Source organism: Arctopsyche grandis, chromosome 6 (assembly GCF_051622035.1).
Source record: "Arctopsyche grandis isolate Sample6627 chromosome 6, ASM5162203v2, whole genome shotgun sequence".
Lineage (NCBI taxonomy): Eukaryota > Metazoa > Arthropoda > Insecta > Trichoptera > Hydropsychidae > Arctopsyche > Arctopsyche grandis.
Window position 1 is genome coordinate 9,017,225 of NC_135360.1, and position 19,802 is coordinate 9,037,026.

The 19,802-nt window shown below is 32.7% G+C and overlaps 1 protein-coding gene across 41 annotated transcripts in view; it reads left to right on the plus strand.

Moving 5' to 3' along the window:
* The window catches only part of mtd (TLD domain-containing protein mustard), a 130,761-nt gene that overhangs the window by 95,375 nt on the left and 15,584 nt on the right, over positions 1 to 19,802 (plus strand). For 12 of the 41 annotated variants that reach the window (XM_077432665.1, XM_077432669.1, XM_077432666.1 and 9 more), the window contains 8 exons: positions 937 to 1,026; positions 2,422 to 2,601; positions 3,309 to 3,521; positions 3,673 to 3,824; positions 5,509 to 5,636; positions 5,711 to 5,873; positions 5,949 to 6,090; positions 6,809 to 6,865. In XM_077432665.1, the coding sequence (XP_077288791.1) occupies positions 937 to 1,026; positions 2,422 to 2,601; positions 3,309 to 3,521; positions 3,673 to 3,824; positions 5,509 to 5,636; positions 5,711 to 5,873; positions 5,949 to 6,090; positions 6,809 to 6,865 (1,125 nt within the window). Of the gene's footprint in view, positions 1 to 936; positions 1,027 to 2,421; positions 2,602 to 3,308; positions 3,522 to 3,672; positions 3,825 to 4,351; positions 4,448 to 5,508; positions 5,637 to 5,710; positions 5,874 to 5,948; positions 6,091 to 6,808; positions 6,866 to 7,606; positions 7,694 to 19,802 lie in introns of all 41 variants that reach the window. The other 29 variants (XM_077432672.1, XM_077432673.1, XM_077432657.1 and 26 more) reach the window with 5 other exon arrangements.

Here is a 19,802-nt window from a genome sequence, read left to right on the forward strand (position 1 = left end):
ACATTCGTACATTTTGAAAATATCAAAACCAAATACACTTTGATTACAATGGGCTGTTGATTTGTGTGCTTCAAACAATATATACACTGTGTATCATCCGTTAGAATTATTATTACATATTAGCGTGTCCATAACACAATATCACATCTGGAATTACATATATATACATATTTTCAACAAGCAATATTACTAAAATCATATGGCAAATGACATTATATTTTGAAGAATATTCAATATTAATCCAGCTAATAATATAATAGTAAATTCAGAGTTGAAAAATTTTAAATTACATTCAGAAATGAACTTTTATTGTAATAAATTGTTCAATTAAGTGAAGTAACGCAAAATATTATCATGTTTTATAATAATTATTGAATATTCTAATATGCAATGTTATATCAATCTATAGAAAGTTAATGTTATCTTATGATCGGTCTTTGACATACAAAAACATATCTTAAATAATAAACGTTGGTTTTATAGTTCAATAATGCTGTACAAATATAAGAAGCGACAACATAAGATACCATTGATATTTTCGTTTCATAGTTTATCAAGCTTTCTTTGTAGCACATAGTTTGCTAGTAAAGCTGTAGGTTATACATATGTGCGTCGTGCTAATTTGTGTGCATCGTCATTCATTTTTTTTTCACCATTTAGATTGATATGTGATCTGTTGTACTATTTCACATAATGATCTGCTGTTACTTTTGTATTATTATATTGAGATAAAAATATATATAAAACAAGACAGTTTTGTGTTCAAAAATGCAGTATTTTTGCACTACACAGTAAAAGTTGATGTAAGCCAATATATATATGTAAAATGCTATACTATTTAAAAAGTTAATCGACTATTGGCGAGCATTATGTGTTACATTCGTTGCAATAGAATTGTAGTTAGTAGTGCTTAGATATAAAATTCATCTTCCGCAGCAACGAACAGAGGAGAGAAGACGGTCTCTGTTGGATCACCATTGGGCTGTGCCAAACAAGGAAAGAATGTCTATCGACATCACCAGTGAGGTAATCACGCTTTGTTTATTGAATATGCAAGTCACAAGTAATAATATATCCAAATATCGTATTGACTCGATATTAATTTCAATTGCATAATTGAGTTCCTAACTTTTTTTTTACTTTTCTCAGTATTAATATATATACTTCTTAGAAGACGTATTCTTCGTAGAAATTGTGATTTAGTTTTTACTACAAACGATTGTGCTCTATTGGTTTTTCGACTATCAAACTTTACCTAATCATAGTATTAATATTTTTTCAAAATCTTACCTGCAAATTAGACGAAACCTTTTTATAATGTTTATTATGATTTGTATTTTATTTTATTTAAACAATTCACTTTTGGAGAATATAACTAGTTAAAACCTCATATATGTAGGTATTATTGATATTTTACTTTGCAAAGCGGAGGTTTTCAAACTGTATTGATTTCGAATCCAGATTATTTTTTGGTAGCATCCTTGTTTTCAATGTATATTTCTTATTTTTTCGAGTATAAAATAAATTTATTTGTTGAAAAATTTTAAATTTTCAAATTAAAATTGGGGTGGTCAACATCTTTAGGAAATTACTTTTAATATTAGCATCTTTTTACTCACAGCATTAGTTTCCTACTCAATGTTCAATATTTTGTATAATAATGTGAGTCTTTCTACCTTGAAGGGATATTAAATATATTTTTTTAAATACACATAGTTTGAAAGCCTCTGTCTTAAGGGTTTTACAATATAATTAGAAATTTTACTTAGTTATTTTATTAAAAAAACAATGCTATTACAATTTTTCTACTGAAAAACTTCTATAAAAAGATTCAGAAGAGATACTATTCTACGTTGGTAAAAAGCGTTTCGTAGAATTTAAAACCTTTTGCATGATATAATTTTTTCATTTCAAATATCGATTCAACATCTTGCCTCTATACATAATATATTCTAATCCAACCACAAAAATTGCTTTACAATTAACCCAATCACAATAAATTGTCAAAAAATAATGTTACTAACAAGCTGCAAACACCTTTTTTTGTAAAAACACTTTCATGTTCGTATCCTTGTAAAATTTTCAATTCTTACATGTCATTGTGGCAAATTCGCAAACATTATACTTATTAATTTATTCATAATATATGCATGCTGCTAATAAAACAGTGCATTATTTTCGATTTGAAGCTTGACAACGATAAACTCTAAAGTTTTGTGACGATTTAAGATTTTTATTTTTTCTGTCATGCAAATCTGGTAAATAGTTTGCGACCTTTTTTTTTAATCTGTCTCTCGCTCGCTGCACTCTCGACCCTTTGTGGCCTTGACTTTGGGACTGCAAAGGGTTAAATCAAGAGTCGAATGAACGTGCGAGATTTTACCAGATTGTTAGACATCTCACCGGTTCGTTCTATACCAGGTGTCGTCATCTTCGGGAGACTGCATAAGAGAAGAGGAAACGCAGGAAATTATTCCCATTGTCCCAGCACGCCCGGCGGCTGATTTGCCCGCATTACACCTTGTCAAACTATCCTGTCACGACTCAGGCATAGATATCAGAGATCCTTTGCCCGCTATCACTCCAAACAACACCAAAAAGGTTATTAACGCCACTTATTTATAAACTTTATTTTTATGGTTTTTCTTTTTACTATTTTTTTTTACAATATTTTCATTTAATTTGTCCGATTTTCAATTTAAGTTAAATTTTAATTTTATTTTAATATATTTTTTTTTTTCATACAAAATCCAATTTAACACAACAAAATAAACAATTTCCTTTTAAAGGTATGTAGCTTTATAGGAAAATGTGGTAGTGTAGTTTGTTTCTAATTTAACCATAGACAGAAAACTTGCAGACAGAAATTAATGCATTATGTGTTTTATTATTATCATTATTATTATTATTGGCTTCCGAGTTCTATGTTGTAGCTTTAGCTAAATATTATATATTATAATATAATATAGATTGTTTTTCTTTATGCAATATATATTTATATATCACTCAATTACATTATATTCTCACTATCACTATTCTTATAGAGTTAAATGAACTAGTTTTTAATATTTTTTCATATGTGCCTAAAAATATTATAGATGTTGTTACAAGTGTAAATATTATCTTATTCAGTGACATATTTATCTCCATATACATAAGTAGCAGTATAACTGACTATCCGTTTCGTTTTTATCAATTTTACGGATCATTTCAGCTATGCTGCTATTATTGTATTGTTATTGCTATAATTAAGGGTAGATGTTGATATTATTGATTAGTTTTTCACTGAGTGATGATATGATACACAGGTTTATAGCGACGCTGATATTGTACTCTCCCAAGATTGGGTTCCTCCCGTTGCCATAGTTCCCGTTGCTGAACCTCCACTCTCAGCACCGCCAATGTCTTCTGAAGAACGTGTGAAAAAACACGCAGCTGTATCTTTTTCGCTCGACAATACCACACCTTTAAGTCAAGATGTATCCAGAGAAGATCCATCGAAAGGAGAGAAAAAGAACAAGGTATCATATGTACATATATATGTATATAATTCGATTCGTGAATTGTTTTTTCAATTAGTGTCAATTTAGAGATATTAATCTTCTAATTTTTATGTCCGTTGAATAATTATCATTAGATTTATTTGTAATTTGATTTAATTCCTTCTTTAAGATGCTTAAACGACTATCTTACCCCCTGACGTGGATGGAAGGACTCGCTGGCGATTCTGGAGGGGGTAGTTCTGGTGGCTCTCAAGGTGATTCTCTTCCCACATCTGCTGACAGTCATAATTCTGGCAGTGTGTTCTCCAAAGTTTTCAACAGGTTACTATTCATTTTTATTTATTTTCAATATTAAATTTAAAAATATCAAAATCGCCGGATGTGCCTATATTATAAACGTCATCATATTGGACCATTCGTTATCGACCTTCGCACATTTCGACCGTGTATTTTCATAATACATTCAAAGAAGTGTTCCCCGATGCTTATCGACTAGATAAAAAGCTTAAAAACCTATTCTACTCGTTTCAATTAAGTTGATGGATTTCGCTCCGTAGGCATTTGATAGTACATATACATATATATATATATAGATACATGTAGTTGTAATATTTAATTATAATAATATATTTTTACGTTAAAAACATTGTGAAAGTACATATTTAATGTTTTCTTTTTTACGCCTGCCTCTGGATTGGAATTGTGTTACATTCGATTGGTGTTACGTTACAATATACATACCGCTATCATTTTTACAAATACTTCTTGATTTGTTTCCACATTTCATATATCATGTCCACTTTGGGTTGCCAAAAAACAATTTTTTATCAAACACATGATCGAAATAGCTCTCCGATGAATTTAGTCGAGTTGGGTACAGGGTTATTTTTAAGCAAAACTCCATCTGAAGAAGGGAGCCACGACACAATGTTCCCACAGTCGGGGTACGTGAAAAAAAATCTCATTCAAAACTTGATGTTTGAACATCTCTGTCTATTAGTTTTGTTGTTGTTTTTTTTTTTATTGTGTCTATCTGAAAATTTTACTTACTGTCTTTTAATTGTATAGTTGTGAGATTGTTGATTTTATTATTATATGAAATAGAATCTGGATGCTTTTTGTTTCTATATATATATCTCTCTCTATATCTGTCTATCTGTCTTCTATTTTCGACGCCATGATCGTTCAGTTCATTCATCACATTCCATCATCATAACGAATCGTTGACGTCAAACAGGCACGCTTTCTATCATCACCTCTCTACATAGCACGAAATGTGCTAAATAAAAAAGCATGATTTGTCTAAAATTGTTATTTATACCTTTTGCATGCACGAGTGATGATATTATTACAGTGTGATTAATACGGAATAAAAAATTCATTTATGAAAATAATTCAATCATTAATATTCATACAACAAATAAATCATAAATCATTTCGTACCTACATTTTTTTTATTTATTTACAAGGCACTAATATTATATTAAAATACGCACCCTTGAAATTAATATATTTGTGACATCACCAAAAGCTATCTCTCCAGAAATGAATATTTCAACGCTTAGCATGTAAACCTCCTTCGCGCCCCCCCCCCCCCCCAACTCCCTTAAAGATTAATGTTAAATTTTTATTAGAATGTGTGTGAAAATAATATTTAACCAAATATTCCGCGTATAGAATACATACGTCAATGTTTAGTCAGATCAATGTGCTATTAAAATAGTGTTGACTTCAAAGGCAAATTGTCTATTATATACATATATATGTAGGTATGTATGTATACATGACGAACGTTCTGACGTTAATGGTTAAATTTTTATTAGAGTCAATAACAATATTTTAAAATTGGCACTTTACTTTTGCAGTCAACATTGCTGTGATAATCAAAAATAATTTCACGAAAATACAATTTTAAATGATCTCGAGAGAAAAAAAAATCAAAATAAATGTTTTTCGCGTCGAATGTATAAATTATGAACATTTAATGATTGTATGTCATTTATAGACGGAGCTCTTACGGTGGCTTTGGTAGGACGGATAGTAAAAAAGTGCCTCTAAACCCAGCTCCACGACTTGACTATCGCAGTATGGTATCGGTGGACGACATGCCTGAACTATTCGTGTCCTTCGATAGTAAGTCTATTAACAGTGAAAGTTTCCTTTAAATGCATATATGTATTCCCTGATTGACAATTTTATCCTTACAGAGCTGATTCCGAGACCAGCCCGCTCTTGCGATGACCCACCGCTTTATTTGAGACTGCGCATGGGACGACCGGCCAACAAGGCCGTGCCTCGTTCAACTCCCCTGATGTCTTACGGTCGTAAAAGAATGCGTCCTGAATACTGGTTCAGCGTGCCGAGAAATCGGTAATTGCAACATTTGCATGTTTTGCGTTGTAATGTTTGTATTATAATAATCTAATAATCGTTTTGTCTTTGCAGCGTCGATGACTTGTATAAATTTCTAAATCACTGGGTGCCTGAGTTATATGGGGAATTAGGTGACGTTACCGAAAGAGGATACATTCTCGTCGACAGCGACACCGAATTGTCGGATGATGAAACTGGCACTGTTGGACCTAAGGTTTGTAATGTAAACATATTTAAAGTTTTAAGAAGAATATATAGCGTGGACGTGTAGGAGGGTGTCTGATATTGGAGTGAAACACACACAGTAGTGGTAGAGGTAGTTTATTTTTCTGAATCCGTCAACCTGTCAGCTCCGAATGAAGCACAGACCAAAACCGCCTAATATTAATACGTTTATTAGCGTTTACACAGCACAGATAAACCATTGGTCGATGGGTCGCGAGACCTTATTGGCTGTTGTATAAAACTTGTTCTTACGTCGAAGCCTTTTTGGCGCGAACGCGCGATCAGGTGATTAGACAGATGATCAGGTGATTAGTAATTACCTATTCTCTATATTACAATACCTAATCTCACCTAACCGAATATACATATGTATGTATGTAGTTTGATTAGGTGAAGTTAGTAGAAATAAAACTAAATTGAAGCATAAAAATAAAGTGCAACAATCTTTTATTGAAATCAGAAGAATTTTTGTAGCTATACATGTATTAGCATTAAACACTCCTAGTACATATGTTTGATTGAGAGTAATTCGAAAAAATGTTTGAGCTAATTTATATTTGTATGTATGTATATTGAAAAATTTGCAGTCTTGTAAAGAGGAGAAATTTTGATTACATAAGATTCTCGAGATGTAATGATAGATATATGATTATTGTGTATTTTTCAATCTCACGTTTTTAACATTTGGTTTTATTTTCTTAATTTAGGGAGAGCGATCTGATAGTCAAGGAGACGTCGGCGATTTAACCCGAGAATCTTGGGAGGTGAGTTTAAGTTTTTGCTTCCTTACTATTATTTATAATTCCTTAATGGAAAAATGGTTATTGATTTATCAATTTCATTCGCTGGTTAGCTATTAAATGATCGCCATCATAATTCAACATGTACATTTTCATACATCACGTCATAATATATCATTTGTTTCAATAATGTAATGTTTTCAAACTGGCCTTAATTATATGGTATACGCATATTATATATATTTAATAATAATGAAAATTGAACTTCAATAAATGTGCCAGTCCTTCTTTTAGCTCAGTCTAGTATGTTTCACGTAAAGATCGAATAGTCCATGACAAGGTAGCTGACTTGTTCCGAGAGGTGTGTAAAATTTAACGAGTAAAATAGTGCACATATACATAGGTTGTAAATTCGCATTTATTACTATCGCTGTTGATTTCTTAATAATTGCGTCATTTTAATTTGGAATTTCATTTCATTTGCCAATTTCATAATTATTTTTGTTTCACTTCAATCGTATGCATATATTCTGATCATTGAAAATCTTGACAGTATTTTTTCCCACTTTGGCATTATCATTATTTTGTTTTTGGTTCATTCTGATCACTTCGTCTTCATTGTCATCATCATCATCGTTAGCATCGAACTTCATCACGCATACAATCATCTCAAAACTTTAGTTGTAGTAATAATTTGGTCGCTAAGATATTAGCGATGGAGGCAAAAACAAAAATGATTTCTCTAATGGTTGTATCAATGACCAGTTGTTGAAGGCGCCCTACGTCAAAATCTACTCCATACTCAAGAGCCAGGGTCTGTCCGGAGATTCCGATGAGCATTCTCGAGACGAGGTTTGATTCGACGACTCTTCAGAGTCGTAACTTACCCCCTAAGTAGTGGCAAATCCAACCTGACACCGCCCCAAAACCTTTCAAATATAGTTTTTGTTTTCCGTATCGCTTCGATCTGTGTTGATGCCAAATTGTAATTTAATTCCATAGATAGATGTGAATCTTAACAAACAAATCTTCCTTGAGTAAATCATATCTTCGCACAATTTATTTATTTAGGTTATTCCCGTATGTATTTGATGGTGATGATGATAATAACTTTGACGTTTTAAGTCTGTGTCTGTTTCTCCTCTTGAATGTTTTTTTTTTTTTATTGTGTTTTACTTTAATTATTATTATTATACGATTAATAATATTACAATTGGCACTGAAATGATGATTCAGATACGGATGCTCCAAGCATGCTTGTATTCCGTACAGACTTTGTTATGTTTAGATGACATGTCAACAAACTTTCTATAATAGTCAATAGTTTTCCTTTTTCTTATGAACCTACGTACATAGATCTTTGCCAATCTTAAATGCTTTGATGTTTTTATGCTATAAATTTAATATTAAGATTGGCCGGGATCGCATCTTAGATTTATCATCTCTTCTTAAAACTTCCTATGAGGCTTTTGACTCAAAACTATATTACTGTTTCCTTTCACATCCTTAATGCTCACTTTTCCACGTCGCCATTTATTATTTTGCATATAAACTTCAGATGAAGCAGTTTTGCTAAAAGGTTCCAGACCTTATCAGTAATAATGTAACAACTGCAACTTTGCGAGTCTTTTTATACAACTTTAAGCATTGAAAATATTTAATAATAATAGCAACAATATACTGCTATGGGCTTTTATTAAATTTCATTAGTTTTCTTTTACATTGTACAGAAAAGATTCGTGAAGTTTCAGCTATCAAAATATCCCGTATTTTAAAATTTTGTCCATTTGTCGACGTGGTACAATGAGCATACGTTTTCATTCTAGATGAAACAATGTGATTTTTTTTCCCTGTTAAATGCACTTCTTCGTATTGTTCCCCTTGTTATTTCCCTTTTATGTGGAATGTGTATAGAAAAATTAGCGAAATCAGCACCACCTACATATCTAACTATCCTTAGATCACACACTCTTGAAGCACTCTATTGTCATTACTGATTGATGTGATGTGACTGAAATTTTTGCTATGTATTTACTTTTCGGTTCGTTCTTTGTTTTTTTATTAGTCCCAGTAAATTAAATTAGCTATGGGTATGACAAAAATTTACATGGCAATTGTTCGAATCGTCTTCGAGTGTATTGCATCCCGTGTGTAATTCACATATTCAAATGCGCACACATTCATACACTCTCACACACGTATACTACTTAATAATCACTTTTCAGGTGTGAATGCCTTTTGTTATTCTGATTATTCAAAATCGGCAAAAGTTCTTGTGTAAAACAGCAAACGTGTAATTTTACAATTGTCGCCTTCCGTTTGCCGCGTCTTATGTAATTTTATTGTTTTTCTCTGTTATAAACCATTGAAGATTTTGAAATGCCAGTTCCAATGTTTTAAAAATGTACTTTCGTACTCTTACTAAACTACAATCCAAAAAAAAATAAACTAAATCTATGAAGTAGAAAATGTATTTTTAGTTTTTATGATTTAAAAGTTTGACTCAACGACAACACATTTTAATCAACAACCACATATTTGATTACAAAAAGTTGTTGGTGCGTACTTGTCTTAAACTTATTGAAGGAAAATCAAACTTTTCACTTAAAAAATGATATTACTAGTCTAAGCAATTTTAATCAATGGAAAGGTCAAATACTACCAAATATGTAGAACAAAAGAGCAACCAAACCATAACGTTGTAAGTGCCACATAGGCTCAAATGCATTTTATTCATGATTTGCGGTGTATGTGCCTTTAAAACAATTTTGAGATGCCGACTTCTAGGGATAGAAACTTGAAGTAGCAAGTCTTAACGTTGTAAGTTTAGTTGCACTGTCAGTATCGTAAGGATGGATATAGTATAAATACATACATACATACATATGTATAATAGTATATTTAGTATGATGTATAGTAGTATATTTAGTATAGAAAGCTGATGATATCTTCAGCCACCATGATCAGGCTTATATCTGAAAGTAGATAGACGACGCTTTAGAAGTTATCAATTTATTATTTTGAAAGTGGTACATACATACATACATATGTATGTATGTACAATTTTATTATGGTACTTAATGATGACACAATGATGAGGTTTTGTTATTTTTTTCTTAAATTTATTTTTATAAAAACTTTATTAATTGCTCATTGAACGATTATAATATCTCGCAGAAGAATTATAGTTTATTAATAAATTTTGCAAGAATGAATTTTTGCATTAGGGGCCGTTCAAGTATTACGTAAGCAGATTTATTACAATTATTTACCCCCTCCTCCCCCTTGTCAGCAAAAGTAAGCAAAGCTCTTACCCCCCCCCCCCCCTCCCATGCTTACGTAAACATTGGTACCTATATGCATATTCATTATTTGTGGAAATCCCCGAATATGTGTTTGGTTTTCAAGCATAGACAATGTGTGGGTTGCCAATGTGTAAAAAAAAAATTACTTCTGCTGACGTAATCACCATCTCGACCCCCCCCCCCACCCCCATGTCATCAAAAATAAGCAAAACAAAGACCCCCCCCCGCCCCCCTATAGTTCTTACGTAATACTTGAACGACCCGTTATCTATTTATTCGAACAATTTTAAGTCTCTCCTGAAAACTTAATTTTCTGGCACTAAAAACGTTATAGTTTAGCACTCCTCAAATGGAAGTATTTCTATATACACACTTCTTACGAATTATATTTTAAAGGAAACTAGTGTTACCAATTCATATAAGTTGGGAATGATCATTATTCAATATTTAATAAAATAAACTATTAGAAAAAGTTTTGACTGGTAGTGTACATCTTACACATGCATACTGAATGAATGTTTACAATGTAAAATAGTCATTAAAATTACAACTCTATATATTCATGTATGTTTCTTGTGTTTCACAGTATAAAATATTAAAATCTTTATGTGTAATAAATTAACAATATGGCATTGTTATACGTCTATATTAGTACCGACAATAGCGTCATATGCAATACTATCAAACATACGATCTTTATTATTATTAGATCTTATTTGTAGCATGCATGTGACTAATAACTGCCCAAAAAGAGACTCAGCTCCAACTCAAAGACGGAGCTAAAAGATTAAAAACTTAACGACCTCACCTGTCTGATCGTTTTGTGTGTATGCAAGTGTATACCGGTGTATAAATATATTTGTTCAGTTTTACCTGGATGTAGGTCGTGGCTACTTCCTTTCTACGCACGTACAGGTGTCGGTCACTTCTTTCGAAATTTATTTTTGTATATATGTATATTATCTAGTATATGTATTTATCACTCATTAAGGCATTTGCCGCAAAAGCCGCTCTAAAACAAATAAAATATTTAATATGTGTGTATGTAGGTATTTTGTGGACATTGTTTCGCGTGTGTGCTGCTATTTATGATGGTGACCTTCCAAAACATCGGGTAATGGTTCATCGATCAACGTGGTTGTCTTATTTATTTTTTGCCGTTAAATTTTTCGTGTGGCTTGATACTGGCGTGTCAATTCAACTGTAATTATGCCCTCAGCTGTATAAAACATGATCGTTGTATGTATGTACATATGTTCATTTATGGAAAAAATGAACAAATTTGCATCAAATGACATTTGGATGTTACATTGCAGTTTCCGGTTGACCTGTGTTTATTTGAAAATTTTAATGATTTTTTTTTATTTATTGTTGAAATGTTAAATTTGATAGTGTATTGCGTTATAGAAACTTTCACTTCATTCATATTATTATTCAATACTTTTTTTAAACATATATTGTAAAGCATTTTTTATTGATTTAAAAGTTCATATTAATATCGATACCAATTATTTTATTTAAATATTAACAATTATTTTTAAATGATATTTATTTGTGTGTTAATTTTTCTCGTGATTCGTACTTACCCATCTTATGTATGTATGTATGTACAGTCCCATGACAGCGAATTACTAACACCATGCGGATTTTGCAAATTCTATGTTTAGAGCTATATATTGAAGAGTAGGTTCGTAAAATTAAAACAAAGATGTGTTTATAATGATTATACATAGTTTATTTACAATATTAATACAACATATATATATATTATTAATATTTTGTATGTCCACCCTTATTTCGGAGACACGATGCTATTCTTTTGGGCATACTCTCGATACAAGACGCAATGGTTGACTTTATCTCAGGATCTCCCTGCCACACAGAAATTATGTTTTGTTTTAGGATATTTTTATTGGTACATTGGAGCTTATTTAATTTCATTTTAAGGGTATGCCGGACATTTTCTTTAGGATTTAGATCGGGAGAATTACCGGGCCAGTGAAGGAGCGGTAAATTGTGGTTGGACATGATTTTTTTCACAATTTTGGCTTTATGGCAGGGTGCAAAAATATTGCATTAAGTGCAGGCGATCCCTTTTGTCAATTTTGTTTTGTATAGAGTGCAATAGGGTGTATCGCAATACCGTTATATATTGCGAAGCATTCATCATCCCTTCTACAAAATACAATGGCCCCCGACCTTCCGCTCTAATTGAGCCCCAAATCATGAGTGACAGCGGGTGTTTCACATTTTTTATGACACAGGACTCATTATACCGCTTGCCGACTCGCCTACGTACGTATTGGTGAGTCGGTGTCATCAATTGAATTGACGACTCGTCAGAGAAGTGAACCTTAAAAATGTTAAAAACATCGATTAATTCAATTCATTCAAAAAAAATTAGACAAATAATTTAATTTCAATTAAATTACCCCTTTCCAATCGTCGAGGGTGAAGTGGCGATGCTCATTAGCCAAATTGAGCCTGGCTTTCTTCATTTTTGGCGTCAAAAGCGTTTTTTTAAGTAGTTGTCTGCCATTCATCCCCGCGTCTGCGAAACGGCGTTGTATTGTCCGAGTCGATATTTCGGTTCCGCTCCCGTAAATTTGTCTGGATTTTTTTATTTGTGGCAAACCGATCCTTCTCAACAGTATTTATAATATATCGATCGACTCGAGGACCGTATTTTCGAGTGCCACAACAATTCTTACGCTTGGTGACCGTAGGATTTTCACCTCTTTTTAGTTGGGTGCTAATTTTATGCACACTGAAAACTCTAACCCCCTAATCTTTAGCAATATATCGTATAGAATACTTCCCAGTATTTAATAATGTGGAAATATTGGCGATTTTCTCCATAGATAAATCTTTATTTCTTCCCATCTAAAAAGGAAAGGGGTTTTTTTCACAAGCAATTTAAACAAATAATTAAGTCACATTTAAAAAATTTAAACACTTTAACTTACTTCAATGATATCGATAATATACAGGAAAGCAAAAATCTCTTCAAAACTAACTTTTCTCCCAGTGAAAGCACACGTCTACACCAAACGAATTTCAAAGCCAAACTGTGTATTTGCACTTGTTCGGTTTTTAAACTATTTGTATAAACACTACTCATCCTATCCTTCTCTAAATACATAGAATAGGATACAATGAATGGTCTACAAAAAAAACCAACCCAAAATGTTACTTAAGACGGCGCAGGTACACAAAATAGGGTAAATACGCGGGTGTTAGTAATTCGTTGTCATACGACTGTATGTAGTTGAAATGCGCCACATGGATCTATTCTAGAACCTTTCTCCACCAAACAGTCATGCATTTATGTCTAAAAATACAGCAAAAACTAATGTTTCCTAGTGTTTAAGTGTCTTGTGTGAACTATTTAATTAAGTGACCTGATGTGATTTATATTTCCAGTAGTTTTCATATCTGAAGGAAATGGAAATAATTAAATTTCGGTGATGTTTTGCCACACTAATTCTGGTTTTTTTCCACGACATTTAGGACATTGCGATCTCATATTATTTGCTTAAAATTTACAAAACAAATACATATGTATACATATTTATGTGTGTATATTTTTATTAAATGCTATGCTCCTGCATGTATGAATGATTCACTTGCATTTGTGTTTATTTAGGCTTTCTAATACATTGTTTTGACTTCATTCGGACATACATATGTACATACATACACCTTCTATTATATTTATTCTTAGTGTGTACATACATACATGTACACATACTATATAGCTCAAGACAAGAGATTGAATGTATCAAACAATACAACCAACATTGTTTTGCTTTACAAACTAATTACATACATGAACGAATCGAGCAGTTTTTCCTTTTAATACAGCGAACTGGAATTGTTTATTTACTTTGCGTTGACACTATCTTTCGTCGACATATTTAGTTGAGACTAGTTATTTTCATGGAAGTAGCTGATTACCAGTGCTAATTTATGGTGTTGGCTTTTACATAGCTCAGTTGCCTCATTACTTACATACACAACACCATTATAATAATATATGAATACCATTCAACTGAATATGGATTCGAAGCACACTTTACACACATGTATGTGTTTTAACGATCGATATGTACCCAATAGAAAAAAACGTATGTACGCACTCATCCTGTTGCATATTCATCGAAACATCGATGATTATGCGCCAGCAGAGTCAATGATGATGATGATGGGTCGAATAATAATTATACGATGAGACAGTGTGGTTTTTTTGTAACATATTGCGCAACTCGTGTTCTGCTTTTGTCCTTCTGTGTGTCAACTGTCGTCCCGTTATTCTCTCGTTGCATTGTTGTAAACTCGCCATTATGATTCCGTCACGCGGATCGCGGATGCGATTAATCAAAACGAATCCCCCTGAAACGCCGGATCGAATTGTTTCGTCTCTTTTTTAGCTGAATGTATTACAAGGAAAATTGTAGAATGCATGGACTTGGTCGAAACTATTGTCCGTACTCATGTGCTGTTCTTCTCCTGTGAACAATTCGAATTCGTTCGACCGAATGGTTGTTTTTGTCTGTTTTTGGAATTTTTTTGACGCTGGGTTTAACGCTCCGAAGTGCATTGTGAGGCTTTAAAGTGTTGAAAATTTCAATTATGCTAATGATCAGTGCGTGAAAATATGTATTTACATAGGTGCATCTCGTTCACTCTTCACCTGTTTTGAAAAAAATCTTGCATAATATCAATTTCCTCCGATAACCATTTTCGCTGTATTTCATAATCTAAGAAAAGATACTTCATTGCATCTGTTCGGTATTTTTTTTTACCTCAAATTTAGCATTTCTGTATATGTTATACCCAAAACCAAATTAAATTTTTAACCTAATCCATCAAAGCATATGAGCTATTCTTGGTTCATTGTTATCTACTATATATGTATTGTTGTCACGCTTTCAATTTTAATCATAGTTATCATTTAATAATAAGAAACTATAATAAGTTAAGTTACAATGCGCGAGGCATCAATGGAATTTGATCATCGCCATAGATAATTCCCCGCCACGACTATTCTTAAGAAATGTTTAGACACTGATTAAATTCTTAAAACCAAAATTATAACATAATAGTTTGCCGTCAGCGAAGATAAAAGACACACAGCGGTACGTGGCACGTGTTTTTTTTTTTAGATGGTTTTGCACATGCCAAATCTTTTCCGCCACATCCATTCGCAAAAATAAACTGCTGGAGTGTTTTCGGTGATATTTTATCCTTGTATTGACATAGGTTTGACAGTGATCGATAGCGGTATTTCCATATTTGAAAAAATGTAAGAGAAACTTGATAACGATATGAAGATACGTCTCTCACAGCTAGCGTCCACGAGCACGTCCCATGCCGCACTTTTGAGTGAATTCTTACCATACTGATTCTACTTTCTTCTAAAGTAAATACCACTGATCGCTTTTTACATGCACGTAAAATAAATACTTCATATTAAAAAGCGCCAAATAAGAATAATTACGTAAAATTAAATGTAATATTTATATACTCGTTAGTCATAAGTATACGAATTATCTATATACATATATAGAGTATTGTTTTAATTAAGTACTATTACAATTTCCTGCTATGGAAAAGACCTACTTTGTGACCTATGTATGCATAATACATATATTCTAAAAATAGTTTCATACATAACGCACGTACGCAAGCTATACGCATTAGAAAAGATTGGATTCCTACTTAACTTTCTTCTGGTTCCTTCCAATAGTCGAACAGTACGTAACACTCACATCTATGTATCGTAAATATAAAAAAACTTTTCCATTATATACGCACATTAACACAAATCGCATGCATTTGACACATTAATAAATAAAAAAAAAATAGATCAGCTATCTCACATAGAGCATAACACAATATATAATATAAGAAAGCTTTCAGCATCTTCGCTGAAAGGTGGGGCTGAAAGCTCTATTGAAAGATATCGATTCCACGTCACGCTCGTATGAACAACCCGTTCATAGTTATTGAATATACAGAGGGATGAAACGAAAGGTTTTCAGAGACCTTCGTTTCCATTGTGTGCAGTTTTGTCTCCAGACGATCTCTCTGCTCGATGTTTATGTGTGTCGTCGAGGATAATGGGTGTCTCGAACAAGTCGTCGGCCTTGTCTATCCGACGTCTGTTTTGCTAGACCACCGTTACACCTGGTCTGTGAATTTATGGACCTGTCAACTAATCGTCGGCTAGATTGGCTCTGGGTTGTTCATGAATCAACGGCCACGTGAACCCCCCTCTGAACTGTGATACCTCTGGGTAAACGGTCTGAATCATCGACTGGTACGTGTGTTCATAATTGTGCTCAATTTGTTTGGATTCAATACTGACTACTACTTGTTCTTCAAGTTTTCACATGGTATGTCTTCTTAATTTTTTATTGTTTTATTTATCTATTAAAAAAAACAGAAACATACAGTATTTCAATATATTTTCACAACATTGGCACCAAAAAAGTTTCTATATATTTATCCATTATATATTAACCACGACCATAAGAGCCACTACAGGTTGCCCAAGGCCACACCTATGGTCAAACTTTTGTACATAAGTACCAAATTCAATCATTCCACATAAAGATGAAACATAAACATGAGGTGAAAACACTATGTGACAACCCGTGCCACTCAAACTCTTCCACTGTGGAAGCCACTATAACAGCTTCGTCGTATGTAGATGTTCCTCTTCCCAATTAATTGAGCAAAACTAAAGAGTTTATTGCAGTTCGCTTCAATATTGCTACTGCTTCACTCAATTCAACCAGGAAGGTCGAATGTCCCGACATCATATCGTCAACGTTATTGCTCTATCTTGCAAATATTCCACCGATGATTTTCAAACTGCACTCTTCAGCCCTTCTTGCAAAAATTTTAAGATTATTGACGCGAATTAACCATTGCGAAACACTAAAGATTATATCTAATCTGTTGAATAAACCTTTCACTATCACTTATTTTTAATACGATATTTTTAAATTATTTCAAATTTATTTATTTATCACATATTGTTTCGGTTGATGGTGCTATTTAGTTTTTGTATAGTTCTGGATATGTTTCAATAGTTTTAGTTTCTTTATTTTTGTTATAAACGCAATCCAACGATCGAATCAAGTACTGTCAGATTTAAATTCGTCGTTTATTTTTTCAAATATTGTGGGGCACTACGTCATGGTCGAACCTGGGTTGCCAACCTCCGATTTCAATTCGACCATGTCGTTGCATCCACTTTACTTTCATCCCAGCCTTTACAATAAACAGTCGTGCATAAACCACGCCGACGTTTCATTCGGTTCGCTCCCAAATATCTTGTGGTCGAACAATTTGGTTCGGTGATTACATCCCAAATGTGAATCGCTACCAAATCGCTCGCACAGGAAGATTGCCGTGCAGAAAACTGCCCAAATGAGCAATATTTGGTCAGTTTTCTGTACGGCAATCTTCCTATGCGACGTATTTTCGTGCGACAGGAGACCGCGCGAGCGATTTTCGTAGCGGTGGTTGTCCTGGTAGCGATTCATATTTGGGATGTAACTCGTTTACCGAACAATTTATATTAGAAAATGGTTTTCTTTTTTTAGAAATCGTATGTACTCTTGTTAATTTCTTATAAAAAGCAGGCTTTTCTGCTCTCTTGATTTGAACACTAATGGAACGGTCTATTGTTATTTGCAATTACGTTGAACCGTAGCCGAAGTCTACTCATCAGTTGACAACCACTGATCATAGAATTCCATTTAAATTTTACGGCCTTATTTCAAACCTTCAATATAAATGTGAATTAAGTCGTTTTACATTCACATAGTATCTATGAACAGTATACAAATTGTTTAAACAGATTTTTCAAAATAATAATCAAAATAGTGTTCACTCCAGCTCAGGGTTCAAATGTTTAATTGCTACCAATGATTAATGTCTAAACAGGACTTTCCTCAATAGTCATTTGGAAGGAAATAAAATTTGTGTTGATTCCGAGTAACGCCTTGCACTTTTGGGAATGTGTTTTAATTAATTTCGAGCCGTCTGAAGGTGCATAATAAAGTTCGTCGATTCAAAAACAAATAATAAATCACAGAAGTGTGCGATCTTGTTTTCCTTGCAATCTCTCCAAGGTTCAGTTTTAACGCCTCTTACTCTCTGATCTGAATTAAAACTATTAATACGCAAATTTATTATATTTTTTTGCTAGAGAAGTTTTGCTCACGATACTCGTAGCACTTATGTTAGTTCAGCTTCTTAATCAAAACAATAAGGAAGGTCGTTGCTATAATCTCTCGTTGAAACACCAAACAAAAAAAATTGGAGAAGATACGCAAAAATTACGTCACAAGTGACGTGCTTCTTTTTTAATGAACTTTAATAACCGTTGCGATAAAAATACTTGACACCGTATATATGTAAATACTAAGAAAATGCTAGAAATAAATTTCTTTTCTATATTTTAAGTACACAAGTGAAATTATAGCACGGTGTATGATAATTTTATATAGGAGATGCAACAGTAAATAAAGCTCAGTTCACACCGGAGTGAGAGTGCGACGCATCTGTCAACATTTCGTGATATACTGATATGTACATACATATATACATACATTTAATATTTACTCAACTACATATCATAGCAGATGATATTCGCGATGGCACATTGAAACTTTCATTGCATAAAAAGTAAATTTGTAAAAAGCCATGCGTCATAACTTAAGATTTCTTGCAGATATGAAAATATTAAAATTATTTTTTTACATAAATTCATTCATTTCTTGTACATTTTATTTGTAGACATCATTGGAATTTACAATACAAAAATTCATACATTTTTCGCATAAATTTGAAGCAAAATTATGGAATATTACCAACTCCGTGCTTAGCGTATAATGTTAACAGCTGAAGGGTCACGGGCTTGAGCCCTGGCCCAGTGTTGCTAGCCAGACCTTGTATATTTGTGACTCCATGTCGATCGTTTTCTATCGAGTTTTACAATTTATCTGTTCAAACGGTTCCACGCCAAATAGGCCACCTACCCTCTATTTGTCTGAATATAATTTATAATAATGTTATAAATTTATTAGGTAGGACTTACGAGATAGTACAAATTTGGCCATGTGTTTCGCCTTGGGGATATTTGGAATGGCATCATAGTAAATAATAAATAAATAAAGTCACCAGCCAAATAATTATTATTATTAAAAAAAACGAGTCTTTATGTATTTGAACCATTGTCACATTAGGTATATAATGCGCCTCGATGATGAAAATTAAAATATAAGAAAAAAATAATAGATTAATAATACAAAAAGAACACACATATGTATGTAGGATCTAGTTGTTAGGAGAAATAGGCGGTAGAGTAAAATGAAAATCGTTGGGTGGCTTAAAACATTGTTAATTACTCGGAGAGCCACAACTAACTGTCAACCGTATTACATGCTACCAACCTCATCATTCATACCAACCTAATCATTCATATATGCATTCTTCTATGTTAGAAAACTAAATCCCACACATATTCATATATAAGATAAACATAAAGTAGCATTAAACATCCGTATACATTGCTATATTTGATATAGACTCCATAAATCGTTTTTCAAATATAAAAAAAAAATCTGGCTTCGATAGTC